This window comes from Emiliania huxleyi (genome assembly GCF_000372725.1).
Source record: "Emiliania huxleyi CCMP1516 unplaced genomic scaffold EMIHUscaffold_11, whole genome shotgun sequence".
Lineage (NCBI taxonomy): Eukaryota > Haptophyta > Isochrysidales > Noelaerhabdaceae > Emiliania > Emiliania huxleyi.
The window spans coordinates 8,807-35,694 of record NW_005201792.1 but is presented as its reverse complement, the minus strand read 5'-3'; the positions used below and the strand labels follow the sequence as shown (position 1 = coordinate 35,694).

Sequence of the window (26,888 nt, the reverse complement as noted above, 5' to 3'; positions counted from 1 at the left end):
GCGGCGGCGGCGAGGGGGGCGGCGGCGAGGGTGGGGGCGGTGAGGGCGGCGGCGGCGAGGGCGGCATTGAGGGTGGGGGTGACGAGGGCGGCGGTGGCGATGGCGGCGGCGGCGAGGGTGGTGGTGGTGAGGGCGGGGGCGGCGACGGAGGGGGCGGCGAGGGCGGCGGCGGCGAGGGCGGCGGAGGTGCTGGGGGCGGCGGCAGCGGTGGCGGCGGGGATGGCGCAGGCAGCTCTTCAATCTGACAGCTCGAAGGGTCGATCAGGGACACCTCTGATGGTGACAGGGCCCCGCTCATGATCTGAACGAACCGCGGATCGCGGATCGCCTTGACGACGGCCATGGAGTAGCAGCTAGACATCTTGTTTTGCGGAACGCGGAGTGCAAACACAGACCCATCGTATACCTGCGTTCCGGGCGTCAGAGGCGGCTGTGGCGGAGGAGGGCTAGGATTGGTTCCAGTGCGCTCGGCACTGCCGGCCAGTCGGCGAGCTCGGAAGAGCTGCCGGAGTGATCTCACTGGCATGCGGCTGCTGTTCTTGTTCTCGACAGCGGTGTCAGTGCCAGCCTCATCGGCGGTCAATGAGCGCCGCGCTCGTGCTCCCCCGAAGCACAAGGCGGCCACAGCGCACGCCCAGACAAGGCCGTGGCGCTGCATTCAGCTGCGCGCTTGGAGCGGTGGCGTCGCCATCCCTCGACACTCGCCCGTCCCCCAAATCTGAGCCCAAAACGAACCGACGGAAGAGGACGGAAGAGGAACCTCGAGAGCGGACGAGGGCTCGAGGGAGCTCGGGTTGAGGAAGACACACTGAGCACTGAGCACTGGGATAGGGTCGATTGGACCCCTCGATCGTCTCGCCCTCCCTCACTCACTGACTGGTGTGTGTGTTCATTCATTGCACATTTGGGGGGGGGGGTCATAAGGTCATCAAAAAAAATATTCTTAGCTTCAAGCCCCCCTCCGAGACTAGGGACAGAACCACACCAGTATCAGACCAGAGGGACTGCCCCCCGCCCCCACTTGCCCTGACTACACAGGATAGCATGCCCCGATAACGGCGACACATAGTGGGGGACACTGCGCAAGGAGGGGGTGCGAAGGCTCATTGGGGTACTAGGTGGGACCATGAGGGGGGGTGGGCGGGGTCCTGTGGGGGTGAAATGTTGCGCGGCGAATTCGAACCTACCCCCTCGCCGCGCCGATCCTCACGCGGAGGGTAAAACCCTGTGGGACAAAACCCCCCCGCGGTCGGCAGTCTTCAGAGTGGACCCCCCCCTCCCCAGCCTCCCCTGTGCATCTCGCACCCCCCCCCGCTCCCCATCGGTGACTCGCGAAGGACACGGACACTCGGGATGAGGGGGGGTCCCCCAGAGAGGGGGCTTTGGGGCATTGTTGGGTTGATCGCTCGTGCCGATCTCGGGTCGATGTCGGGTCGATGTCGGGTCGATCTCGGGTCGATTTCGGGTCGATCTCGGGTCGATCTCGGGTCGATCTCGGGTCGGTCTCGGGTCGATCTCGGGTCGATCTCGGGTCGATCTCGGGTCATGCACGTTGTGTTCGCCTCGTGTGATGGTATTGCTGGTTATTTTGGGCTGTTGCGAGGCTCCTCATGTCCGCGTCGGATATGGCCTTGAGGCTGGTCAGCGCTGCTGTGATCGCGTCTTTGAAGTCTGGCATGAGCCCCGAGACCCCTGTGGTGTCTATCTCGATTATCTGCTCGAATTTCTTCCTGCTCTCTTCCGAGACCTCCGCTGTAAGGTCGGTGTATATCCGATGAGTGTGTTGTAGTCTGATTTTCCCCGCGTATCGCATCGCCGCCCTTCGAAAGGACGTGAGGGCTCTGTAGTATACCTTTTGCCATACAAAGATGTGGCCCTTTTCGACGTTTGCGAAGTCATGGTAGAAGATATTAAATGCGTGTCGTATAAAGGCGCATGCCGCTTCTGGTAGCATGTCTTTCTTTTGGTCTTGATTGAATATTATGGCCCTCTTTAGTTTGTCGATCATGTCGGGCGCTTCCAGCACCTCGTGGCAGAATTTTAGGCATTTTTTCCATAGTGGTTTTGTGTGGCAGCATTTGACTAGGTGCAGCATGCTCTCCTCTTCTCGGTTGCACAAACGGCATTTGTGCTCTGTGAGCGCTGGGTTTCGGTTGCGGACGTTAATCGCTCTGTGGACGTACTTTCTCCACTGCCTCTCCTCGGCGTCGTCTGAGAGCGGGGTGCCGAACGAGCTAAACACTTTTTTAAAGTCGATTCTGAATCGGACCCGCTTCTTCCAGTTTCGTATGCAGTTCGGTTTTGTTTTTCTCGTGATGCGTTTGGTGAGGTGGTCGGTGATGCCGTGAATGGTAATGTCAGAGAGCTTACGTGGACGGCCGTTTTCGGTTTTGCCCTTTTGCCCCGCATAAGGTCATCAAACGAACACGGTACCTTAAGGTAGGTAGGTATACATGTATAAGGGGATCGAGGTGCACGCTGATGATGCATAGTGTCGTCCCCGCTCCATCATCTCCCTTTCATTCAAGACGGTCGCTCGTCGGTCGGCGGAGTCGATCGAGATGGCGGTGTGTGACCGATCGAGCTACAGCAGGAGCTTGTTCAGCACGATCCGGGAGGGTCGAGCAGTTCCTCACTTCCTCACTGGGTGAACTTCAGACTCGGGCTTCTCACCCCTTCACCTTGTTTCGGCTCGCGTGGATTCGTTCGAACCCGACTGACTCTGCCTAGCAGGAGGGGGCGGCCGCTGCAAGCCGGCCTCCCCACCCACCCACCCTCGATCCGGAGGGAGGGGCTCCCATCTCCTCCCGGTCCTCCCACCCGTTCGCTCGCTCACCACCTACCTGGTTGGGCAACGGCTGTGGGGCCCCCGCCTCCCCCTCCTTCGCTTCTTCGGCCGCTGCCCCGCCGCCGTCTCGCGTCCGGGAGGAGGTGGCGGGGTAGGGAGCGGCAAGGGAGGAGGCGGAGGCGGAGGTGGTGGGGAGGGGGGCGGCGAGGCGGACAGATAAACCGTTTTTCGCTTTTCGCCACTTCTGGGCGGGAGGACTCAAAGTCAGCAGTTAACGGTGCGCTTGCTGCGCCCTTTCCCTTCGCCATGCGCTCCTCTCCCGGTCGCGGCCGATGCCCGCGCAAATTTTCGCTTTGCTCCTCCTCACCGTCCGCGCCGCCCCGCCGCCGCACAGACAATCATGGCCAAGCCCGCTGCCAAGAAGCCCGCCGCCGTCAAGAAGGTTCACGCACGCCCGCGGCCCAAAGCCACACCCACACAGTGGCGCGCCGGCGCCGCCAGCGCCCCGGGTGGGCACGGCGCCTCTCTCCGCGCCTGCCCCCTCTTCCTCCAAGCGCGCCCACACGTTTCTCACGCTTCTCACAAGCGGCCGCTGTCTCGCTCGCAGATCGCCAAGAAGCCCGCGGCCAAGAAGGCCGCCCCGAAGAAGCCGGCGGCCAAGAAGGCCGCCCCGAAGAAGGCCGCGGCCAAGAAGCCCGCGGCCAAGAAGAAGTAAGCGACCTGCCTGCGGCCTCGTGCATGTGCAGCCCACCTGGCGCCGTGGCGCGCTGGTTTGGCGTTCGCTGTTGTTGTTGAGGAGGGGGAGGGGCGAGGCTGGCTACCAGGAGAGGGGAGGTCAGCGTCCATGCTTTAAAGACCGCATCGTCGCTGCCTGTCTCCTCGTTACACGTAGAAGAGAGATAGGGTTCTCGGTCTGTCGCGTGAGGCGTGTCTGTCAGAGAAGTAACAGACATGAGACAACCGGTACGGTACTGTAGAAAACAGTATGTCCATGTCGCACATGCCTTCCGCCCAAACAACATTTGTTCGAGATCACACAGTCGGGTATCGCAGTGCCGACTCGGCAGCACACGGCAGCCACACCCGAAAGCGAGAAGAACGGCCGACATCGGTCCGAGACCGAGTCCGATGTCACCATGGCGATGTCCGTGTTCTTTTCTCGGGTCCGTTCTGAGGTCCGTTCACCGTTGGCCTCTTTGTAGGGAAGAATTTTGAAACCCGTCAAGACGTCTGCTGGGGGCAGCTTCGTGACGAAGCCGTCTGCTCCGACCCGTGCGAGCGTGTGCACACCTGGGTTCCTGCACAGACTTTTCACTCTTCCGGATCCGGTCTTCGTCAGACTGACGCACACAGACCATGGCACAGACGGAGACCCGGCGGAGACGCGCAGACAGAGTCAGAGAGATCACGCGTGTGAGGGTGTGAGGTGTGTGGAGCGAGAGTCACACACACGACACCCAGAACCGGACACAGGCCACGCACAGGGGTTGTCACAGCTCACACAGCAGTCAGTCAGACACTTCGCGCGCTTCAGAGCGTGTCCTAGAGCGTGTCACCTCAGATAGTTGCAAGTGCTGTCCCGCAATTCCACACACGCGCGGGCACTGCCTGCGCCGCAGCCCGCAGGGCAGCGCGCCTGGCAGCTGTGAGGCCACGGCCTGCCGGCTCCCCTGTCGCCTGTGCGCGCACTCTCTGCCCGACATTGCACCTCTCGCAGGCGAGGAAGGTAACAGCAACCAGACCGCTGACTGAGGCTCTATAGAGAGAGGTTGAGATATCTCATCCCCGCTAGGCGGCGACACTGCCGGCCGGCTTTGGCGCTGCCCCTTGGGCTTTACCGAGAGGGGAGCTCGTTCGGCCCCGTGCTTTCGATGCGGGAGAGGTGGGCTTGGTGGCTGGAGCCTTAGCGGCCGGTGGCGTGGCGTTCCGGGCGCCAGCCGTGCCAAGTACGGGCGCCGCTGCAGCAGTGGGATGGCCCTCTTTCAGCGCGGCCGCTGGTATGGTTGCTGCGGGTTGCACCAATCGCGCGGCCTTGGTGGCCGTAGCCACGGCGGCCGGAGGAGTGGCGCTCCGGGCGCCAGCCGTGCCGAGTACGGGCGCCGCTGCAGCAGTGGGATGGACCTCTTTCAACGCGGCTGCTGCGGGCTTCACCAGTCGCGGTGGTGGAGGCGCTCGACGTGCTTCAGCTGCTGCTGACAATCGCACGAGCTTTTCGCGACATGCTTTGAGGGCTGGTGTTGAGCTTGTGCACGGCGGCGGCGACGGCGGGCAGGTACTGTTGGTCACTTGCGGCGCCAGGTACGATGCTGTCCGTGCTTGTGGCAGCTTTAGCAGCTCAGAGAGCCGCCTCGACTTTCGCTCCAGCCACTCACGGCTCCGCCGCTCCTCTGCCGCTTGCTTGTTCAGCTCGCGGTGGTGGTTCACCTCGTGCTGCACCTGCGCCTGCGAAAGGGCCAGGAGGAGAGAAAGCGAGATGATCACCATCGTTGCCAACTTGTTCTTTCTCATCCACATGCGAAGCGTCACAGGCACAGCCTCGGGCTTTGACAGCCGCGGCGCCGACATAGCTTCGCCAACTTGAGTCAGAGTCTGAGTGAGAGCCCGCCGTATCAACACGCGGATAGGGTCGATTCCGCATGGTACGGGACCCCTTGCTGCTCTGGTTTCTTCAGGGTTCAGTCTTGAGCACTTGAGCACTATCTTCTCATCTCGTAAAGGGTGAGGCTAACTCAGTGACGGTGTTACAAACTCAAGGGACCCACCCCACGAAACCACGATCGATGGCCAACTGCACTCCAAGTGCTCCAAGATGGACGATGCAAGGGAACCCCCCCCCGGTTGGCGGATGGGCGTGGGGGCGCCCCCCCCCCTTTTTTTTAGGTAGAACTTTTGAAGGGCCCGTAAATTTTTGGCCAAAGAGCCCCAATGGTTGCCCTTGGCATGATGGCTTTTTTGGGGATGAGTTGGTTGGTTTTCTTCGGGGCTTGCAATTCGCAGGGGGGGGCCGTTTCCGAGTAAGCATGAGGGGCCGCACATTGTTGGGTACCCCCCCTGCACTTTTAAAGGAATGGCGGACCCCCCCGCCCCCCCCCCAGCAGAAGCGTTTTGTTGTTGGGGGGGGTGGGGCCCCCCCCCCCAGCAGTTGTTGCTTGGGGGGTCCGGACCCCCCCCCCCCCCCCAGCAGGAGCGCTCTGCCTGTGGGGGGTGCTGGCATCTCTGTACAGACAGCAGCTGTAAGTAAGTAAGTACGGTTAGCGTTCCAGTGGCGAGAATTTATGGTCGATCCCAAAACCAGTGGTCTCACCGGCGTACCCTCCTACTGCCAGCTGCGAGCTGGGCGCGGGGCACGCCAGTCTCTCTTCTACGCCTCTCGTGCCGCGCGCGTTTTCGAAAAAAGAAAAATAGCATCCACTACGACAGCTCAGTCGATCGAACTGATGATGCTCCTTCGACTTAGGGAGCGGTTCAGCTGCTGGGCGGGCTTCAGGCTGGTGCTCACGCGAAAAGGAATCGACGCGATGTGCAAAGCATACAAGAAGGGGAGAAGGAAGAGGAGAGACGCCAGTGATGACGAAGCAGAAACTAGCGCAGACGAGAGCAGGGCAGAGCCGGGGACTGGGGAGCCGGAGCAGACGGCATCGGCCGCCGAGGGAACGTTGGGAAGAGGCACGAGGAGGGCGGCGACCTCGACCGACTATGGAGGACCCGTCGCCAGACGACGCAGGGCAGAAGACGGTGAGGCGGAGCAGACGCGCAGGGCGAGACGAGGGAGGGAGCAGGACTTTGCGGAGATCAGCAGGAGGATGTACGAAGAGATTAGGAGCAGCAGGGACCCGAGGGACCATGTGGAAGACGGCTAGTGCTAGTCCCCCATCGGGAGGACGACCCCGGCTAGTCGCCGACCACACCCACAAAGAACCCTGCACAAAGACCGCAAGGGCGGGGGCCTGTTCCTTTTTACCCATCTCACAGTAGAGAGGTGTCCGTTTTTATTTATTTATTTATCAGTCGATCGATTTCGACGAGCGAGCGACGAGGATCGAGCGGGGGGGGGGGGGAGTGTGGTTCTTGCGGACGGCATGCACAGGGGTGGTCATGGGGTCCCGTACCATGCGGAATCGACCCTATCCAGTGCTCAAAAGTGCTCAAGTCTTAAGGGACGAAACAGATCGGTCGGCCCGACGGCGGGCGGAGAAGACGGGCACTGGACCAGGAAGACTGGGAGAGTGTGAATGGAGGGACACGTGTGTTCAGACGCCCTCCGCGCCCTCCCCCTCCCTCTTTCGTTTTCAGAAAAAAACGGGTGCCCGGAGCCCGGTCAGAGCCCGTCAGTGCCTCGAGTCAGCGCAGCGCCGCGCTCACACCGCGCCATTCCGCGGTGGCTCGCGCCTTTGACGTTTGAGTGTTGAGATGATCGACTCCCCGCTCGACGAGACAACGGTCACCGCGACGATGGACGAACGAGAGAGATCGAGCAGATATACCGCTTACCGCATACATAGGGGAGTGCTCCACACAACGAGAAATATATATACGTTGATGGCGCCAGCGCCTGCTGTTGACAAGTGGGGAGCAGACGGCTTCATCGCGAAGCTGCAGCAGGCGTCTTGACGGGTATCAAAATTCTTCCCTACAAAAGAGGCCAACGGACCCGAGAAATATATAGCAAGTGTACACCAGGCGAGACGCCCGGACCGAATATGCATCGCGACTTCCTCGTAAGAGTTCGAGAGTACTAGCAGCCTCGCAGGTCGTGGCGCGTCCCGTCGCGGGTGCGGCGTGGAGGCGACGTGGCCGACACGAGTGCTGTCATTCGGAGACGGTGGCCCGACGCCCTGCTCGATCCTCCCAGACAGACCAGACCGTAGCGTACGTAGAGTGCCTGCTCGTTGCCTGCTCTGCCGCGACGAGCAAGATCATGCGACCGTAAGTGTGGCAGGGGGGCGGCACCCCCCCCCCCCCGCCCGCCTCCCCTAGCGGCGTCCCCTCACACGCCAAACGGCGGGCAAAGCGACACGGCCCGGCGCCTTCAGAATCACCACATCACCAACCCCGCGCCGTTCGGGAGGCCGGGCGAGCGACCGTCGTGCGAGCGCACGGCGGCGGGGCAGAATGCCTCAAACGGGCCCAGCGGCTCGGCCGCCGGCACGGCACAGTCGAGCGGCGGCGACCATTCCTGCGGCGCCGCGCCGCCTGCCTCTCCACTGCTTGCTCCACTGCTCCCTCCGGCTGCGGCGGCGCGCATCGCATTGTGCGCAATCACCTCGACGGCGTCGGCGCCGCAGAGCGGCCCCGACGCGGCCGGAGGCACGGGTGCGGTCGGCGGGCCGCTCGGCGCGAACCCGCCGAAAGATCCCATCGGAGCGAGAGAGTGCGGAGGAAGCTGCACCAGATCCTGCGGCACGAGCAGCGCGAAGTGAGGGTGGGGCTGCGGTCTCGTGAAGCCGAGCACCGCGTGGGTACACTGCGAACGCGGCGGAGACAGCTGCAAGACTCTACTGCCAGTCGGAACACACCCGTGTTTCGGCATCTAGGCGCCAGTCCTGCAGCGCCAGCTCCTTGGGCGCCAGAGGGGGAGAGGAGGCGGGAAGCGCGCGAGGCCGCTTCTCTCCGACTTGAGGGGCGGCCCCGGGTACGAACTCGCACGCATCCGGCGCCTAATCCATAGCGCGGTGGGTTGAGCCGGCCACGCTGTCAGCGCTGCCCCAAGTTCTCTCCCTCTCCCCCGCACCGCCGCAATGGTCTCCTCGGCCGACAGACGGCGCACGTGGGGGGAATCCACGGCGGCCATCCACGCCTCCATCGTGCCTACACGCAGCAAGCGGGAGGGAGGGAGGGAGGGGGGGGGGGGGGGGGGGGATACGCGCACGCTGGCAGCGTTCGCGGGGGGGGGGAGGCGATCCGGGTGTGGCGCCTCGTTTGCCCCCTGCGACGCCGCGGGCGCCGAGTGGTACAGTTTGGAGGCCTGGAGCTGCGCCTGCAGCAGCGACTGTTGCGGCAGCGACTGCATGTAGTGCGTGAAGCTCTGCAGCTGCTGCACCTTGCACGCAAGCACGGCCGAGGGTTAGGGCCGGGTCGCTCCTGCTCCCCCGCGCCTCTCGCGCCGTGCGCCTGGGACGCGCTGAGTTGTTGCGAGCCCGCTAAGGGCTGCACGGTGCCGAGCATGCCCGAGGCGAGTCCGAACGGGTTCTGCGCATTCTGCTCGCGCTGCACAATCTCCCTCTCCCCGCTCTGCGCGCTCGGCCCGAGCAGAGCCTTTTGCCCGTTCTTCACGTGAAAGTCTCGCCGGATCTCAAACTGGCGAGCCTCGAGTTCGGCGAGCGACTCAAGCGTGTCGATGTTCTTGATCCACTTGCGCAGCTGCGTCTGCGGGGCCAAGTGGGGGCGGCGATGGATCGCGCGAGCGGGGCCACGAGCAGAACAGCCGCAGAGATGCTGGGGACACTTTGGACACGGGCGCGAGAGCGGGCGAGTGCGTGAGCGGGGTGGGGCGTGGGGCGAGGCGTGCACCGGCTCGATGCCCGGGTGCTCGCGGCACGTGGGCTTGATCCGGCAGGCTTGTGGGCGGGCCAACGCCTCACGCACGACCCGCAGCTTGTACTCTGCAGAGTACATCGTCCGCGACCGGCGCTGCCGCTGAGGCTCGATCGGCATCGCGTGCTTCTCGAGAACGGGCATCCCGGGCTGTGGCTCGGACAGCATGACTCGCGCTGCGTGGCGTCCCCCGCGGTGGGGCGACCAGAGCAGGGAGGCGCAGCGGCGCGCACAACCCCCTGCAACAGATCCCAAGATGTGGTGTATCCCCCCAAGATCTGCGCGCGTGTTTTCTTTTCCCGATAGCCTTGAGAGGTGACTGACAAAAGAAGGACTATATTCACAGGAGAGTAATGCGCTGCGGCTAGGACGCTAGGTGCTCGTCGCATATCGGCAGGGAAACGCCCCGTGGCCTCCTGCTCGCTCTGCGTCGCCGCCATCTCTACAAAGGAGCGCGGCCTGCGCGTGGCGTAGGCGCGCGCGCGTCGCCTCGCAGAGCGAGAGAGAGAGAGGAGGCGGGAGAGTGGCGGCCGAGGCGGTGGAGCGGAGGCCGAGAAGGGGTGTGGCTCTGGCTGAGTTGTGTGTTGGCCGACATCATGGGGGCGGGGCCCTTGCGAAGGAAGAGTCAGTGTAGTTAGTGTTGCAAGATCAAACAGTACCATATTCTACCTCCGACAGTATGGTCTGTCACGAACGAACACGACACTGATTAGCAAACGCGGCTTTCTCAGCCATCAACGCACGCGAGGTAGGAGAGCTGCACCGATCGAGCGCTCGCTGTATCGACGCCTGCCTCCTCTCGAGCTCCTGCTGCGACGGCGTCTGGTCGATATCGGGCCCGGGCCATATCGAGAAGCTCCTGCTGCACACGCTCAACCTTGGCTTCCATTGCTCTCAGCTCTGATGCTCGCTTGTGAGTGCGGCAAAGGTTGAAATAGTGTGCGTCGTAGTGATAATCATATGGTATTTGTTGGAACCCCTCGCAAGTGATGTTGTTTGTTCGAATCTCGTCCTCAGTCAACCTCGTGTATATGTCTTGTGACACGCACCACAGTGACATGGTGAACTTCCGTTGTTGGTGGCAGTATGCTTGATAGTCCGTGTTTGCTTGCGCGCCAGTCAAGCAGTAGATCGTCAGTGAAGTCGCTGTCGCCGCTGTCCGGCATTCGCCCAACTGCTTCTGCCCAAAGTTCCATGCTTTCATGCTCGTTGGCACAGCCCCACTCACGATCCACCAGGTTTGCCATACCTGGCTGGCCCTTCTGAATGTAGCCCATCGCCGTCCTGCTCCTCACCACTTCCAACTTGCGCGGACCTTCGACATGAAATCCCTCCATCAGCTGGAACTTGTGCCAAATTCCAACGCTGTGGTCCCCGTTGCTGAACTTGACAAATCCCTCTCCCTCGAACCAGTGCGTCGTTCCATCCCAGTTCCATCCTCCATCATAGCAGGAGACGGACGCCGGCATGCCGTTCTCGTCGTCATCGAGGTAGAGGCACACTCCCCTATGTCTTTCGCGGGAAGGCGCGCCTATGTAGACGGAATCGACCCAATGCAGCTCAAGGTCTTCGTCCTTGACACCGGCCTGCTTCAGCTCTGTAATGCTCTTTCTCCGACCGAACCTGTTGCATATCGATCGGAATTTTGCCGCCGAGCTTCGTGAGCGCGACTCGCCGCCGAGTGTAGTGAACGCAGGGTGAGGGGGGCGGCTGTCTCCCGAGAGCTCCTCCCACGCGCTCCAGAGGCGCTCCTCGTCCTCCTTCTTGGGTACGGCATGCCGCTGGACCAGCCAGGTGAGGTTGGCAAGCCGGAAGAACATTGGGATTGTCGGAGTCCCGACAGACTCCACCCTCGACTTGCCTCTCTGCTGCTGCCTCTGTCGCACCCGCCGCTCACTGTCATCGACCGGCCGCTGCCGCTCTCGCCTCGTCTCGCGGACCTGCTTCTGCGCGCGCTCGCGCTCTGCCATCAGCAGCCTGCGCCTCCTGCCTGCGCTCCTCCTTCCTCCCACGCAGCGCGGTCGGCTTCAAACGCAGTGTTGTTCGCGTAGCGCTTGCCTGGCCCAACCTCCCGTGATTGAGGAGCGTGCCGCAGCTTCTCCGGCAAGGGTGGGACGTTGATCGTCGATGGGCGTGCACGGGACGCCATGCAATCGCCCGAGCAAGTGCCTGCAAAACTTCCGCGGCGGACAGAAACGGCGCGGGAGCAGCTTTATTTGTGTGACTAGAGGTCCCCTGCGCGGGCCCCGCCCCCCATCATGGTGTTCCCGGGCATTCACACTATATTCCTCTGAGATAATATTATATTTCGCCGCCACCGCGGCGGCGGCGGCGGCGCGCGCGCCTTATCCGCGCGCTATATTAGTAGAGCCAAACTTGTGTTCTTGTTTTGGGTCAAACTTGTTACAGCTCAGCGATCGCGATGCGGCCCCTGCCTAGCTTCCTGCTCCTATGCGCGAGCTATGGCGTGACCGCTATCGCGTATGGCTTCCCCTCCGGGAAGCACGGCCTCGACTACTGCATCGCCGAGGCCGACACCACCAGCGACATGACAGCGTCGACCACCATGGCACCTCCACCATGGACAAGCCTTGCACCATCTATGTCAGCCACCACCTGACGAGCCATGCTAGCTCCGGCCGCAGCCCCGCCCAGGCCGCCCTTAGTTCGTCCCCTCAGTAGAGAAGACTAATCCTGGGGGAAGCAACCTTCTCTGGTAGAACCGGTACGAGATGTATGTAGGGAGTATTCGCAAAGAGGAGCCCCGCGCACGCACGACTCCGCAGGAGAAACCCCTCCCGCCCGTGCTTGCGCAGCGCAGCCTCCTCCTCCCTACGCGCAAGTTGGGCATGAGGATGATGGCGATTATGTCGTGACGCTCGCCAATCAGCCATGATGCAAACGCAGATGACGACGGACAGATGCCGATGGTGATAAGAGGTTCTCACCCTTGAGAGACGCGCCGAGTTGTCTCGCCGCGCCGCTGTTGTGATGACGGTACCTCGCGCGTCCGCTATGCGGTGCCGCGAGCTTGGGTGGAGGGCGGGCACCACGCCATCGGGCAGGCCGCGCGGGGACGCAGCCGGGGCCAGCGCGCGGCGCTAGAGGGCCGGGCGCAAACTTGTTGCACCTGCACCTGCACCTGGGTGCACAGCGAGTTTTGGTGGTCCTCCGAAATGCAGAGCGCGCAGTCCGTTGTGGCCCGAAACGCGATGCCTCCGCCAGGAGACACGGATGGCGCCGTCAGGAGCGACGATGCCGGCTGTTCAGCGGCCAGCAAGCAGAAAATGGCAAAAAATCCGGGTAATCAAAGAGATATATTTCCCATTTCGTGCCCGACGCCGTCCCGCGGCCGCAAGGAAGAGGCCCGCGCAACCACTTCTGGGACCCGCGGCCGCCGGGCGTGTGGCGGCACAACGAGTCGAACGAACCGTACCAGAGCAGAGCGGCGCGTCTCGCGAGCGCCCGCGGCCGCCACGCCGCCGCCGTCCGCGGCCGACGGTGGTCGCGAATCAACGCGCCGCGGTGCACCGCTGCGCCTGCTTCCTTGCGCGCCGCTGGACGTCGGCCGAGAAGACCGCTTCCCTCTGGGGACCCGACTCCGCGAAGATCGCGCGCGCGTCGTGAGTGGCGGCGCGCGCGCGATCTCTGTTCCCGGGCACGCCGGTCGCAGTGACATGGGATCCCAGGCTCAAAAGCGCTCAACAGCGAGCTGCTCCTCCTCCTGCCGCCGCTCCGCTCACCGAGACAACTCGGTGCCGCCGTTCTCGCCGCCGCCGCCGCCGCCGCCGCCTCCGCCGCCGCCGCCGCCGCCGCCGCCGCCTCGCGCCTTGCCTCCGTCACCGCCGCCCTCCATCTCGCAGCGGCGCGTCCCTCTGATGGCGCGGGCTCCTCGCTCGTTGGCGCCTCGCGCCCTCGCCGCCGCCCCCCCTCTCGCCGCCGCTCCGCTCGTGGCCGCCCCATCCCCTGTCAATCCCGCCGCCTCCCCTGCCAATCCCCCGCACCACCGCCGCCACCGCCTCGCGCGTTTAGCGGGCCTTTAAGCTTAGGAATCCTAAATAGTAAAAATAGGAGGACAGCATAAAGAATTTTTAGACAATACAACTCTCTCTCCGATAAAGAAAAGAAACGCAATCGGCACTCCAAGTGCTCCAAGTGCAATGTCGAAGGTGCCACCTTTATCAACCACAAAAAAGGCCCGCGCGTGCCGCGCGGGCCCGGCGAGCGACTAGCGAGCCAACCTGCTAGTACCCGAAAATACTTGGGGGTTTCCGGGGGTATTATCGGGTATTACCCGCACTGGACACTAGAGATCGTCGTGGGTCACTGCCAGGCCTTCCTTACTGTTGTTCAGTCGGTCTAACGTTAGCTACTGTTGTTGGGGAGCCCCACTGTTGTTCTGTTGTTACTGTTAACACTAGCAACACTGTTCAGCTCCTAACGTTAGGCAACCCTCGCCCCTGTACATGACGCGCCGGAGAACGTTACTCCTTTCCTTTCAACTCTCCATACTGCGCTCGAGATACTGCACCACACACCCACCGGTCGAGGCGGAAGAGTGCTTACAGCCTCGTGGAGGGTAGCGGTGTCCTCGGCGGCGGCGTCGGCTGACGCGCCAGCGGCGGAGCGACGGCCGGGGGCAGCGGCGCTTCCCCAGCACCGGACACGCCAAAGGCGTCGACCGATTCGAACGCCTCCAGCACTGGCTCGTCGGCGACTACGTGCACCGCCACGGATGCCTCGCCGGGCAGGCTATACTCGCGTCCCGCCGTCCCGTCCGGGCAGGCTGCCCCCGCCTCGCACTTGAATATGATGTTGGAGGCGCCGTACTTCCAGGGCTCGCCGGCGTACCCGCCACCGAGAAACGTCCACCACGTCCAGCCAATGTCGAGCCCCCTCGCGATCTCCATCAGATCGGCAATGTAGGCGTACCGCCCTTGCTCTGCGGTGATGCCGTGCGACACCTGCCACTGGTTCACGTGCAACGGGACCGCGTGCCGCTTGGTCCCACTCACCACTCCCGGCCGACGGGGCCTCGCGGGGCGTCCTCGTTTGCAGTAAAAGGCCTCTGCCATCGCTCAGAGTCCCAAACCATGTGATCATCCGCGCCGCCGCGCCCGAGTACGCGAGTAGTCTCGTGCCAGATGCGACGTCGTCGGGGAGGGCGTCGTCGCGGGCGCCAACGTCGTCATCCGAGCCCCTACGCCTGTCCAAGGGCACGTCTGGGTGACCAGGGGCGGGGGCCGAGCCGTGAGTGCTCCGCCGGGGCGAGCTTCTGGGTCCATGGGACCGCTGCCGGACCCATCCGAGAGCCTCTCCGGACACGTTCGCTCGACGGCCTAGTTGGCGGCCGATGTTCGACGACCAAAGCTCCGGACGCCGTGGCCAAAGGTCCGCCCACGGCCCCAGGACTCGTGGTGGGTGTGGGGTGTGCCTCACGAGGCGGAGAGGCCGCGTGAACGCCCGTAGAAGCTCGCGAAGTGCGGATTTGGAGCGCCGCGCCGGACCTCCGCCGGGGCCCGCCGGGGCGCCGTATGGGCCTCGGGGTGCCCGAGAAGCTTAGATGTGCGAGTTTTTTTGCTTGTGTCTATCGGTTCATGTCATGGACCGGCCCTGGGAAGCCTTTGACCGCGCGCGGAGGGTGTTACGGGGCCGTGATGATTTAGCGGGTTGGAAATCGGCCGATTTGCCCAGTGTGTGGCCGTACGATCAGGTCGTCACTGAATGCTGGATACTAAGCTCTAAGGCCGCGAGCTATGCAGGTGATCAATTGTGGATCAGCAGCGCCGACAGGCTGTCGCAAGGCGTGATAGTATGGCCGCAATCCACGCGCAATACGCCGAATTCCCATTATTAAAACAAGTAAAAATCGCTGCGAAAGAGAAAGAAATGAACCCGTCTTAGCTCCCCGGCCCTGGATGTGAGGTTGCCGACTGCACTCCAAGTGCTCCAAGTGCACCCGGCGCCTGCGGCGGGCCATGGGACCCCATCCCCCCCCGCATGGGTGCCCTCTAGGGCCCTCGCGCTGCCGCGCTCCCCCCAGAGCGCTGGCCGGTTTCACCGGCGATAATTCTTTTCCGCGTGGCAACCGGCATCACAGCATCACAGGCGCCGCGTCGGCCAACACACAACTCAGCCAGCCACACCCCTTCTCGGCCTCCGCTCCACCGCCTCGGCCGCCACTCTCCCGCCTCCTCTCTCTCTCTCGCTCTGCGAGGCGACGCGCGCGCGCCTACGCCACGCGCAGGCCGCGCTCCTTTGTAGAGATGGCGGCGACGCAGAGCGAGCAGGAGGTGCAGGCCTACCTGGATACGCACAAGATCCAGACCATTGTGGAGGACGCGATCAACGCCTGCGTCAAGGCCAACGCCGAGGACCCGTGCGCGCACATGAGCGAGACGCTCGCCAGTAAGGCATCGCCCGAGAAGATCACAAAGTGCGTGGCGCGCCAGATCTTCGACTCGCGTGGCAACCCGACGGTCGAGGTGGACGTGCACACGACCAAGGGATCGTACCGCGCGGCGGTGCCCTCGGGCGCGTCGACTGGCATCTACGAGGGCGCGCCACGCTCGTCCGCCGCCGCCCGAAGAACGCGGGCGCCTCTCTGACCGCCGGCTCCCGACCCGCGCCCTCGCAGCGCTGGAGCTGCGCGACAACATCAAGGAGGACTACATGGGCAAGGGCGTGTCGCAGGCCGTCAAGAACGTCAACGAGATCATCTCGCCGGTGCGCGCGCACCGCGCGCTCCATGGTGTGCCGGCGCGGCACGGCACTCACCCTCGCACGGCGCTCACTAGGCGCTCAAGGACATGTCGCCGATCGACCAAAAGGCGCAGCTCCGCCCGCGCCTCGCGCCATTGGGCCACCGGCGGGAGGGAAGGGAGGGACAGAGAATGCCGCTGGGCGGCCGGCTGGCGACGGCGGCCGGCGATGGGCGGTGGAACTGGTCGGCGGCCGCGCGGCGGCCGCTCTCGCCTGCATATCGTCTCCCACAGCCCTGCCTCTCGCCGCCGCCGCCGCGTGGGTCGCAGCGCTGGCAGTCCCCGCCGCACCCTGGTGGTTGTGAGTGCTTGCGGAAGGATGGCCATCGGCCCACGGGCGGGCGTGTCGGCGAAGAGTGGACGGTCGTACTGCCGGGAGGGCTGCCCGCGGGGAGGCACGGGATCACTACTCCGCGCGGAGCTTGCCGCCGCCGCCGCCGCCGCCGCCGCCGCCGCCGCCGCCGCCGCCGCCGCCGCCGCGTGGGCAATGTGCCAATTTCGGCGCGTGCCCGCCCGCAGGCGATCGACGACAAGATGGTCAAGGAGCTAGACGGGCAGCAGAACGAGTGGGGCTGGTCAAAGTCCAAGCTCGGCGCCAACGCCATCCTCGCCGTGTCGATGGCGGTGTGCAAGGCGGGCGCGGCGGCCAAGGGTGTGCCGCTGTACAAGCACATTGCAAACCTGGCCGACAACCCGACCGACAAGATGTACATGCCGGTCCCGTCGTTCAACATCATCAACGGCGGCAGCCATGCCGGCAACAAGCTGGCCATGCAAGAGTTCATGATCCTCCCCGTCGGTGCCAGCTCCTTCAGCGAGGCGAGAGAGATCCCAAGATCACTCGAGATCACCCGCGATCGCCCGCGACCACCCGCGATCGCCCGAGATCACCCGAGATCACCCGAGCTCGCCCGAGGGAAGGCTCTTTTTGTCGAGGCGAGCGCTCGCCGCGAGAGCGCGAGCGCGTCGAGCCCGTGACGCCGCGCCGCCCGCCCGCGCAGGCGATGAAGATGGGGTCCGAGGTGTACCACAACCTCAAGTCGGTGATCAAGAAGAAGTACGGGCAGGACGCGTGCAACGTGGGCGACGAGGGCGGCTTCGCGCCAAACATCCTCGACAATAAGGAGGGGCTCGACCTGGTGGTGGAGGCGATTGAGAAGGCGGGCTACACGGGCAAGGTCAAGATTGGGATGGACGTGGCGGCGTCCGAGTTTTGGAAGGAGGAGGAGAAGGTGTACGACCTCGACTTCAAGACGGAGAACAACGACGGCGCGCAGAGTGGGCGAGCGGCGGCAGCTCGTGCACCATTCCCCCCCGAGCCTTCTCGGAAGCGTCACGTAGGCTCGCAGAAGATGAGCGGCGAGAGCCTGCTGAGCATGTACGAGCAGTTTTGCAGTGACTACCCGATGGTCTCGATCGAGGACCCCTTTGACCAGGACGACTTTGCGTCGTACGGAGCGATGACGGCCAAGCTCGGCGAGTCGTGCCAGGTCGTCGGCGACGACTTGCTGGTGACGAACCCGACGCGCGTGCAGAAGGCCATCGACGACAAGGCTTGCAACGCGCTGCTGCTCAAGGTGAACCAGATCGGCTCCATCACCGAGGCGAGCCGGCCCGCAGGCGCCTCAACCTCCCTCGCTTTGCGAGCCATACCTCTCTTTGTAGGCGATCGAGGCGGTCAACATGGCGCAAAAGGCGGGCTGGGGCGTGATGACGTCCCACCGCTCCGGCGAGACGGAGGACTCCTTCATCGCCGACCTCGCCGTCGGCCTCAAGACGGGACAGATCAAGACGGGTGCGCCTTGCCGGTCCGAGCGGCTCGCAAAGTGCGCCCGCCCTCCCCCCTACCCCCTCTCCCCTCTTGCCGTCTCTGGCCGCGGGGGAGACGCCTTAGCGGGCCGCCTAGGCCGCCGCCCGCCGCCCATCGGGGCTCGCCTCGCGCCGACAAAGGTACAACCAGCTGCTGCGCATCGAGGAGGAGCTCGGGGATTGCGCCATCTACACGGGCGCCGACTTCCGATCCCCGCCAAAGTGAGACCCCCCGCTTCCTCGTGCTGCCATACACAGCATACTCGGCTGGGCGGCGGGCGGGGTCTCTCCGCCATGCGCGGGGTCGCCTCGCTGGCCCTACGGTTCTCGGCCCGTCTGCGCTGCCTCGCTCTGTCTCCCCTCTTATCTTGATTCTATCTCCTCTAATGCCCATCGCCTAACCGCTAACGGCGGCGCTCGCTCCCACATGTGTTCCGGGTGTCGCGCGTCGCTCGCGGTCTATTGCACGCGGCACATAGATCTCTCATCATTTTTTACCCGTGAAAGGGACACAACGATCCTCGATCCCCACGCGCCACGCATCACCGGAGGGTCTTGTGCGGTCCTGAGCGTGTGGTGTTCATCACTGGGGCCACCCAACCAAAGCCGAAACTCGGAGGCACCGGCACCGCACGCCTCGCCCCTCGGGACATACCGTTTGACGGTCGCGCGCAATGGACCCTGCGCCGTACGTGCAGTTCGGCCCGCAATCGCGCGGCTCGCGCTTCGCGCAGGGGGCAGTCGCCGCCGCCCTGCTATTCTCACTGGTTGGGCTGGTCTCCATGCAGGCTCGTTTGCTGCAGCAACAGCAGGCGCCCGTGACGGCGCGGCGCGGGCCTGTGTGTGCGCGCTGCACATGCCTTGACGCTGCGTGGTTTGGCCGTAGGAGCTCTTCGCCGCTCAGCGCGATATTTCGTCGGTGCTTGTCGCGAGCGGCGACCTCGCTCTCCGCGCTGAGCAGCCGCCACCTGTTGCCACTATCTCGCTCAACGCGCTGCCGTCGGATCTGCCTTCAAAGTACCTTGTCGATTACGTGACACCCTCCTCCGACCAGGGTCTCCGTGGCGACTGCTACCTCTTCGCGACTGCCGGGATCCTCGAGTCGTCCTACGTGCAGTACGGCGTCGCCAAGGGCTGGCTCAACGGGTCCACGTTCCTTCGCCTGTCGAGGCAGGCTCTTGGTATCGCGCTGATGGACGAGTGCAAGAAGCACCCGACAGAGGGATGCCCGACCAACAAGATTGAGGGCGTCGGCCTCGTCATGGCTGAGACGGTCGAGGGTGACGACGGCGGGGACGAGCACGTCTTCCGCTATCTGCCGGGCCTCGGCCGTACAGGCATCAGCGCAAGGCCCACACCGGAGCCTCAGCCTCGACTCTCGACGGTAGCCTCCAAAACGACCTCGTAGGTGCGGTTCCGGACTCGATGTGTCCCTACTCGTACACGGAGGGGGCGGAGAAGGAGCGCGAGTGCGACGGCCTCTCGCGGTATCAGGAGGTCAACCCGCTGCGCTTCAAGGTGAACGGGATGAAGCACTTTTACGATCGCATGAGCATGAAGGCGGCGCTCGTGCGTGGGGGCAACCCACTCAGCCTCGGCATGCAGGAGATCGACGCGCCCTTTTACCAGCCGTGCGACGAGCGGTACGGCTGCGACCCCAAGGCGCCGACCGTGCTCGAGTTTGTCGAGAAGGCGAAGAAGACGCTGGCGGTGCCGACGTCGTGCGTGGGCTGCCCGCTTGAGCGCGTCTACAAGGGCGTCGAGTGCTGCGTGCTCGCCAAGAAGGCCATGGTGACGATGAACGGCGAGTGGTACACCGTTCCCGGCGAGCCGCTCTTCGACGTCGGCGGCCATGCCGTGAACATCGTCGGCTACAACGACTACTATCGCGACGAGTTTGGCAATACGGGCGGCTTCATTCTCCGCAACACCTGGAAGGACGGCCTCGGCATCGCTCACGGGCAGGGCACCCGCGGCTCCCACACCGCAAGGTGCCGTCGCCGGATCTAGCCCGAGCACCGCCCGCGCCTGCCCCGCAGACAGGGAGAGGAAACGGGGTCGCCCGATCGCGGCCCCGCCCGTGACCCAGGTACTATAACAAGGATCTCGACGGCGCGAACGACGAGCCGCTGTCGTGCCCGAACCCGCACAGCCCGCGCTCGTGGGGCACGTGCAAGGACCTCGCGGAGTGCAAGAAGCAGGGGGACGACCCGCAAAACAAGGACGGGCTGCTCCGGCTCAAGTGCACCGACACGGGCTTCGCGCTGCCCGAGGGCGCGTGCGACAAGGACGTCGGCTACTTCATGGCAAACCGCACAGAGTGGGGCATGCGGGGCCTATTTGTCACCTGCTTCATCTACGAGGGAGAGCATGGCACGTCGCAGTCCATGTGCCTCCCGCCGCTGACGGTTGACGACGTGGCGACCGTCTTCACTCCGCACAACATCGACGACGTCAAGGGTTGGCTCCGTGACCGTGTACCGGGTTTCCCCTTAAGGTCATTCACGGGTGTCCGCGGCCCACTGTGTCCGCTGGTAGGACAGTGACCGCCGCAAACCCTGTGGTAAGCTCCATATGATCTCGGATATTTTTTGTAGGCACCGGAACGCCAAAAAACTAGTATGTCTTGGAGTGAAAAGTAATCCGAGCAAACCCGCGGCCGCAATGAATTAAAATTGGAGGTTCTCGAGGGGGAATCTGGAGAATCTGGGAATCTGCTCACCACGGACCCCCACCTCATCGAAAAACTTTTCACTCGACACTCCAAGACTACTAGTTTTTTAAGGTGCTCTACAAGCTATGCACAAAAGATATGGAATTGCAGCCAGTTAGCGCCCCTTAGACGGTCACTGAGTAGGCCAAAATCCCCACTGGGCCGGGAGCAACCTTAACTTCACGCCCCTCTAAAAAAAGAAAGAAAAATCCGACGCAACATGGGAGGGACGGCAGGCCCGCGCCCCTGAACTCGGTCACGGGCACGCCTCGCATGCCATTTCCCACCGCCAATGCTGCCGAGGCGCCGACATTTCCCACCGCCACAGCTGCCGAGGCGCAGGTCCGTTCGCTTGTGAGCGGCGACGCGTCGGCGCCGGTCGGCGTGGCCGACCTCCAGGCCGCCACGCGCGCGCTGGGCGAGCTCGTGCGGAGCAACCTCCGGCCGCTCGCCCGTGCCGCGGACGGGCGGCTGCTCTTCGTCGCGGCGCCGGCCAGCGAGAACGAGGTGACCTCCCGCTGTCTGCGGCTACTCGCGCTCGTCTGGTCGAAGCCGCCCTTTCGGACCATGCTCCACCACCGCCACCTGGCAGAGGAGCTCGGCGCACTCATCACGATTGCCGGCTCTAGCGGCAGCTTCCACGCCAGGAGCCGCACGGGTGGCCCTGAGGCCGTCGCCTCCGCACAGGAGGCGGCGGGGGCGGCAGCGTCCGGCGCGGCGGGCCGCCTCGGCAGCGAGCCGCGCGCCGCCTCCGACTGGGCGCGCGAGCGGCTCGCGGAGCTGCTCGAGCGCGAGGCGCCGCTGCCGCTGCTCGAGGCGCTGCTGGCGGTGCTGCGCGCGAGGGACGGCGCGGCGGGGGATGTGGCGGCGGGGCAAGGCAAGGCGGTGGGGCAGGCGGCGGGCCAGGCGGCGGGGCATGCGGCGGCGGGCCAGGCGGGGCATGCGGCGGCGGGGCATGCGGCGGCGGGCCGGGCGGGGCAAGGGGCGGCGGCCGAGCTGCGCAGGGCGACGGCGGCCCTCCTCTCCCAAGCGGTACTCCGCGAGGGCGGCGCGCAGGCGCTGCTGCTCTGCCTGCGCGAGGGGGCGGCGCGGGAGGGGGGGGAGTGCGGCGCGCCGCCGCCGGCGGCCATCGCGAGCCGGCTGCTCTCGACGCCGCCGCGGAGCACGCCGCTGGCCGACTACTACCGCGGCATGTGCTGCCAGGTGCCCCTTCCCACTCCGACCCTCGGGAGGCCATCTCTCGGATGCGCCTCGCAGACGCCTCAGCCGATTCTCTCGTTCACAGGTCCTCGCCCTCCTCGACGCAGCGGCGGCGGACGGCGGCGGCGGCGGCGATGACAGCAACCGCAGCGGCTGCGTTGGCGGCGATGGTGTTGGCGGCGAGGGCGGCGGCGGCGGCGAGGCGGCCGAGACGGCGCAGTATCTGCGCAGTGCGGCGGCGCAGCTCGCGGCGGCTCTCGTGGCGAGGGAGGCGGAGCTCGCCAGAGCCAACCTCCTCGCGCCCTTGCTTGCGCCCTTGCTGCCGCCCCTGCCGCCGCCGCCGCCGCCTCTGTCGTCCACGCCGCTTCTGCCCACGTGCGAGGAGTCCCGCCGCGTTGCAGGCCGGCGGCTGCATTCGCTGCTCTGCGCCGCGCCGGCGCCGACCCGTTTGTGCGACTGCCTCGTGCGCGAGGGCGAGATCCAGCCGAGACTTGGCCAAGAACTAGCCGAGGCCAGCCGAGATGCAGCCAAGAGATAGCCGAGAGGCAGCCGAGATGCAGCTGAGAGGCAGCCGAGCACAGCACATGCACATGCACATGCCCCGTGTTCCTCCGGGCGCGCGCGGAGTACCGCTGCCCAAAGTACCGCTGCCCAAAGACGGAGTACCGCTGTCTTGCGCAAGACGGACACGCGTCTGGCCGTGAGCAGGCGCGCTGCAGGCGCTCCTCGGGCTGCTCGCGGCGCGGCGCGCCTCTGGCGCGACGGCGGCGGAGCTGGCGGCGGGCGAGGCACTGACTGCGCTCCTCCGAGGCGCGAGCGCCCCCGCCGCGGCTCTCGCTTCGGCGCTTCTCGCGGAGGAGGCGGGCGGCGAGGCGGGCGGCGAGGCGGCGGCGGGCGGCGGGCCGGAGTTGGCCTCCCCTTCACTCCGGCGCGCGGCGCGGGGTGCGCTCCGCTCGACGGAGCTGCAAGGCGTGGGCTGCAGCCTCGTCGCGCTGCTGCTGCGGCGCGCGCTGCTCGCGGCGGCGGCAGTGGTGGGCGGCGGCGACGCGGCGCCCGCGGCGGGGCTGCAGCTGCTCCGGCTTCAGGGGCTGCTCGCGCCGCTGCTCGAGGACGTAGACTCCGCGGCGCTGGCCGCGCAGATTGCGGAGGCCGAGGCGGAGGCGGCCGCGGCGGCCGAGGCGGCCGCGGCGGCCGAGGCGGCGGCGGCGGCCGGTTCAAAGGTCGCCAAGCCAGGCGCTGTGGACGGCGGGGCGGACGGCGGGGCGGAGGGCGCGAACGCGTCGCTGCTGGCGCGCGCGCCGGGGAGGGGGGAGGGGGGGGGCGGGGGGCGGGGGGGCGGGGGGCGGGGCACCAAGTCGGCGACCGTCCCATGCCGCCGCCCGCCGCCCCGTAGGCGCTGCTTGCGTCGCTGCTCTCGGCGGGGGCTGCGGGGAGCGGGGGCAGGAGGGGGAGCGGGAGGGGCGGCGGCGGTGGCGACGATCACGACGACGAGGAGGAGGAGGCGGAGGCGGAGGAGGAGGGGGGTGGCACCCTGAGCCTCTGCCTCCAGATTGGGGGGTGCTTGCTGCAAGCGGCGCAGCAGCATCCCTCCCTCAAGCGGAGGCTTCGGGAGCGGCTGCTCGGGCCGCTGCAGCAGTGCGCCGCCACGGGGCCTGCAGCGCTGGCGCCTCGCGCCGCCGCCCTCGCCGCGTCGCTGCTGGTCGCCACGTCCCTCGCCGAGGAGGAGCCGCGGGGGCGCACCCCGCCGCCGCTTGGGCTCGTGGAGGCCCTCAGAGACACTTCCGAGACACTTCCGAGACTTCCCCAGGTCGCCTAAGACACCGAGATCACCCGAGATTGACAGCACACTACGACCTCGCACCTCCCGAGCAGCCCCTTCCGAGACACTTCCGAGACCCTTGGCCGCAGCAGGCCCTTCGCCCCGCGAGGCTTGCACACCGCAAGGCTTGCACACCGCAAGGCTTGCACACCGCAAGGCTTGCACACCGCAAGGCTTGCACACCGCTCCTGGCCCACCGATCCCCGCCGGGGCACAGGTGGACTCGCCCGCGCAGCTGGCGGAGCTAAGAGAGGCGGTGCGAGACGTCGGCCGTGCGGAGCCGTACCGCGTCGCCGCCGGGCTGGCGGCGGTGGCGGTGCCCTAGATGCGGAACATCTCCCCCTATCTCGAGGCCCCAGATGCGGAAGACGGGCCCTAGTCTCCAGCCGGCGCTCGAGAAGGCATTCGACTGCCTTCGAGCTGTATTGCCGCTGTAGTCTTCACGCGATGCGCCGAACACATGGCACGAGACCGTACTCAAGTCCCAGTATTCACACTAGGTGCGGCACGCGCTGCTTCGCCGTTCGGAGGCGGCGCTTGGCCGGTTGGAGGAGGTGACGCTTCCAGACACTTCCTCGTAGACACTGACCGGCTAGACGCGGAGCGTTCCTGTCTCCTCGACATTTCCCAGACACCTTCCTCTGAGCTCGCGCGCCGCGGCCCAGGTGGGCTTCTCGCCCGCCGTCGCATCCACCCCTCTCCGCCTTGCTCGCCGCCCCTGCCGTGGGTCTCCCCCTCACCGCCGCCGCCCCTCGCCGCCAGCTGCTCGAGCTCGCGAAGCTGCGGTTGGCCCACGACGACTCCTTCGTCTACCAGGCGGCCCTCAACGCGCTCGCCGCGGCGGCCGAGGTTTCGCCGCGCACGGTGATGCCGCGCCTCGCCGAGCTTCTCCTGCCACAGGGCAAGCCGCAGCTTGGCCGCCGGCCCTCCGCCGCTTGCGAGGCGAGGGCAGCTGCCGCGACCGAGCGGCGGCTCAAGGGCGCCCAGGCGCTGTGCCAGGCCGTGCTCCGTTTGGGGGCGACCCTCCCCCCCCACGCCGACGCCGCCATGGCGGCGCTCCTCGCCGGTGCCCGCGACGATTGCGCCGCTATCCGCGCTTCGTGCCTCGCCGCGCTGGCGACGGCGGCCTCCACGCTGCGGCTAGCGCTGCACCCCTAGATGCGGAAAACAGGTCCCTGGACTTCAACGAGCAGGACTTGAGGCGACACGCGGCCCGCGGAATTCGGCTGTACTCCGCGCTCCGCGTCGTAGTCGCTGTAACTGTATGCGAAGCTCTCTCCTCCTCGCGCGCCGTTCTGAATACACGGCATGATAACGCACTCTCAACCCCGGTCCCCCGCATTCATGCACCAGGCGCTGCATCCGTACGCAGTCGAGCTGCTCACGCTCGCCACGTCGGCGCTGCAGCCGCACCGGAACAACGCGCTGTTCCAGGCCGCCGCCGCAGAGGCCGATCGGCGCAGGCTGGATTCGGCCGCTTCCACCTCATCGGCCGCGCCAGCAGCCGCGCCTGCGCGCGAGACGGAGGAGCCCGGGGACGGCGGCAGCGCGGAGGAGCGTGCGTGCGTCGACGAGGCGCGCGCCGCCGCCTACCTCGTGGGCTTGACGCTGCAGCAGCTCGGCACCGACGGGGCGGCAGTCCTCCCGCCCTCGCAGCTGCGGCAGATCTACGCGCAGTTGCGGCTGACGCGCGACGGCGCCGCGGACCCGCTGCTGCGCGAGCACGCCGCCGATGCGGTCGCGCAGCTCGACCTGCTCGGCAGGCATCTCCTGGGGGCCGCTGCTTGGAGTGAGCGGCCGCGGACTCTGACCATTCGGATGCCCTGAATGCTGATCCTTGAAGTAGAGAGCGTGCACGTACACGATGATCGATGTCCAATTGACAGGTGGCCGTATTTTTATCTCTCGGTAGAGCCGTACGCCGTGGCGGTGGGCGTATCTGCACATCTGCAAGTATGAACCAGTAAAGGCGTAGACCGTAGAGGCGAAATTACGGGACTCTCGGCACCCTCGGGCCTCGGGGTGGTGTGGGGGGAGCACGCGGGAAACTCTCGGTCTCTCGGGGGGACTCCTGGGCGCCCGGGCGCGCAGGGCGCGCGAGGGTCCGACACACGAGTTCCGTGAGGTGAGACTTTAACACCGTCGCGCCTTTACTCTCTTGGCGGCACATAAAAGGCGATCGCCCGCCAGCACTTAACGTGGCTAGTCCTGGTGGCAATCGCTCGGAGAGAGCCGGGTGGCAGCACGAGCGAGTCGCTCGCGAGCCGCTGGAAGCTCGCAAACCAGGGGGCGCCCGTCCAGTAGGGGCAGACGACCACAGCCGATGCCGTCGGCGAAGCCTCGAGCTTCTCGACGACTTGGTTGAGCAAGCTCACGGGGGCGTGCACGAGCAGACGCTCGTCTTCCCACCGCTGAGCGAAGGCGTCGATACCCTCTGCGCCGCGGACGGCGTCGCGACTCCAGAAGCGAGGCAGCTGCGCCGTCGCCGCCGAGGCGAAAGCGTCGACGGTCAGCGAGCCGAAGGTGGCTTGCAGCCGGAGCAGCGCCTTCTCGCTCAAAGCGTAGTCGCCGGTCGAGGCCAGCCGCTTCACGTGCGAGATGACGCGTGAGCGGTAGGCGCTCTCAGACTGCAGATCCGTCAGCAAGACGCCAGCCTCGCGCAGGCTCTTGCGCAGCCCATCACACGCCGCGAATGCTCGCGCCAGGAAGCGGCGCGACTCACGCTCCTCCGCCACACTGGCTCGCAGCTCCAGCACAAACGCGAGCCCCGAGGACCGGAGCGCCGCATTCAGCCCCTCTGCCTTGGCCTCCTCGCGCATGCCCTCCGGCTCGGCTGCACCTCCTGTCGCCGCAGTCGCCTCCCTTGCCTTCGCTCCGTGAATTACTTGTACCAGCTCCTCCGCCGCGCCGAGGATACTCTGGATGGGCGCCGCGCCGTGCAACGGCCGCACCTCTGCTGGGCTCACGGCCGCGCGCATCTCGAGCAGCGTCTCGCGCACGCGATCGCGGCAGGCGACCAGCGAAGCGACGAGCGCCCCGTTGAGGTCAAAGCCGGCCAGGCCGTCCTCCGTGGCCTCCGGCTGAGCTGCGGCCTGCTTTTGCTCCTCCAAAGCGTGCTGGAGCTGCTGCGCCTCTGCAGCGAGCTCAGCTGCGCGCAAGCCCTCGCCAGCCTCGCGGGCGACGGTACGCTGCCACCGGATCGCCTGGAGAAGCTGCGAAAGCAGCCTCGCTGGCAGCGCGCTGTCCACGCCCGACGTGACAGAG

At 65.8% G+C, this 26,888-nt stretch overlaps 6 protein-coding genes across 6 annotated transcripts; 5 read left to right on the top strand and 1 right to left on the bottom strand.

The window, feature by feature from the left end:
- The first annotated feature begins 3,057 nt into the window (after positions 1 to 3,057).
- EMIHUDRAFT_448806 (hypothetical protein) lies at positions 3,058 to 3,787 on the top strand. The gene is made up of 3 exons (XM_005791782.1): positions 3,058 to 3,065; positions 3,183 to 3,230; positions 3,396 to 3,787. Exons 2-3 carry the CDS (start codon positions 3,189 to 3,191, stop codon positions 3,501 to 3,503), a joined length of 150 nt encoding a protein of 49 aa, XP_005791839.1. The 5' UTR covers positions 3,058 to 3,065; positions 3,183 to 3,188; the 3' UTR covers positions 3,504 to 3,787.
- A 3,613-nt stretch (positions 3,788 to 7,400) lies between these two features.
- Positions 7,401 to 9,553, bottom strand: EMIHUDRAFT_351378 (hypothetical protein). Its single transcript, XM_005791781.1, has 5 exons — positions 9,299 to 9,553; positions 8,942 to 9,154; positions 8,520 to 8,828; positions 8,305 to 8,445; positions 7,401 to 8,183 (listed from the first exon to the last, which is right to left on the bottom strand). The coding sequence occupies exons 1-5, from the start codon at positions 9,488 to 9,490 to the stop codon at positions 7,824 to 7,826; spliced, it is 1,215 nt and encodes a 404-aa protein (XP_005791838.1). The 5' UTR covers positions 9,491 to 9,553; the 3' UTR covers positions 7,401 to 7,823.
- A 3,486-nt stretch (positions 9,554 to 13,039) lies between these two features.
- On the top strand, positions 13,040 to 13,371 carry EMIHUDRAFT_351375 (hypothetical protein). The gene has a single exon (XM_005791780.1). It carries the CDS (start codon positions 13,201 to 13,203, stop codon positions 13,363 to 13,365), a length of 165 nt encoding a protein of 54 aa, XP_005791837.1. The 5' UTR covers positions 13,040 to 13,200; the 3' UTR covers positions 13,366 to 13,371.
- A 2,046-nt stretch (positions 13,372 to 15,417) lies between these two features.
- EMIHUDRAFT_420746 (hypothetical protein) lies at positions 15,418 to 18,412 on the top strand. The gene is made up of 9 exons (XM_005791779.1): positions 15,418 to 15,430; positions 15,570 to 15,880; positions 15,960 to 16,048; positions 16,120 to 16,152; positions 16,603 to 16,902; positions 17,085 to 17,361; positions 17,425 to 17,687; positions 17,749 to 17,909; positions 18,034 to 18,412. The coding sequence occupies exons 2-9, from the start codon at positions 15,589 to 15,591 to the stop codon at positions 18,116 to 18,118; spliced, it is 1,500 nt and encodes a 499-aa protein (XP_005791836.1). The 5' UTR covers positions 15,418 to 15,430; positions 15,570 to 15,588; the 3' UTR covers positions 18,119 to 18,412.
- A 486-nt stretch (positions 18,413 to 18,898) lies between these two features.
- On the top strand, positions 18,899 to 19,111 carry EMIHUDRAFT_59516 (hypothetical protein; the record flags this gene model as incomplete). The annotated part of the gene is made up of 1 exon (XM_005791778.1): positions 18,899 to 19,111. A coding segment is annotated over one exon (213 nt), but the record flags the coding sequence as incomplete, so codon positions are not given.
- Positions 19,112 to 20,878: 1,767 nt separating this feature from the next.
- Positions 20,879 to 25,611, top strand: EMIHUDRAFT_448803 (hypothetical protein; the record flags this gene model as incomplete). Its single annotated transcript, XM_005791777.1, has 6 exons — positions 20,879 to 21,277; positions 21,374 to 21,433; positions 23,842 to 23,934; positions 24,125 to 24,178; positions 24,387 to 24,767; positions 24,978 to 25,611. 6 exons carry the CDS (start codon positions 20,879 to 20,881, stop codon positions 25,449 to 25,451), a joined length of 1,461 nt encoding a protein of 486 aa, XP_005791834.1. The 3' UTR covers positions 25,452 to 25,611.
- Positions 25,612 to 26,888: the final 1,277 nt, after the last annotated feature.

Bases quoted from the DNA above. Each gene is read 5' to 3' on its own strand.
- EMIHUDRAFT_420746 (XM_005791779.1), top strand. From the start codon at position 15,589: ATGGCGGCGACGCAGAGCGAGCAGGAGGTGCAGGCCTACCTGGATACG. The intron at 16,153-16,602 runs GCGCAGCTCCGC...GCCCGCCCGCAG, and splicing joins TGTCGCCGATCGACCAAAAG to GCGATCGACGACAAGATGGT. The intron at 16,903-17,084 runs GCGAGAGAGATC...CCGCCCGCGCAG, and splicing joins GTGCCAGCTCCTTCAGCGAG to GCGATGAAGATGGGGTCCGA.
- EMIHUDRAFT_351378 (XM_005791781.1), bottom strand. From the start codon at position 9,490: ATGCTGTCCGAGCCACAGCCCGGGATGCCCGTTCTCGAGAAGCACGCG. The intron at 8,446-8,519 runs GTGCGGGGGAGA...GCTATGGATTAG, and splicing joins CCGAGGAGACCATTGCGGCG to GCGCCGGATGCGTGCGAGTT. The intron at 8,184-8,304 runs GTGTGTTCCGAC...CTCGTGCCGCAG, and splicing joins GCCTAGATGCCGAAACACGG to GATCTGGTGCAGCTTCCTCC.
- EMIHUDRAFT_351375 (XM_005791780.1), top strand. From the start codon at position 13,201: ATGGCGCGGGCTCCTCGCTCGTTGGCGCCTCGCGCCCTCGCCGCCGCC.
- EMIHUDRAFT_448806 (XM_005791782.1), top strand. From the start codon at position 3,189: ATGGCCAAGCCCGCTGCCAAGAAGCCCGCCGCCGTCAAGAAG. The intron at 3,231-3,395 runs GTTCACGCACGC...TCTCGCTCGCAG, and splicing joins AGCCCGCCGCCGTCAAGAAG to ATCGCCAAGAAGCCCGCGGC.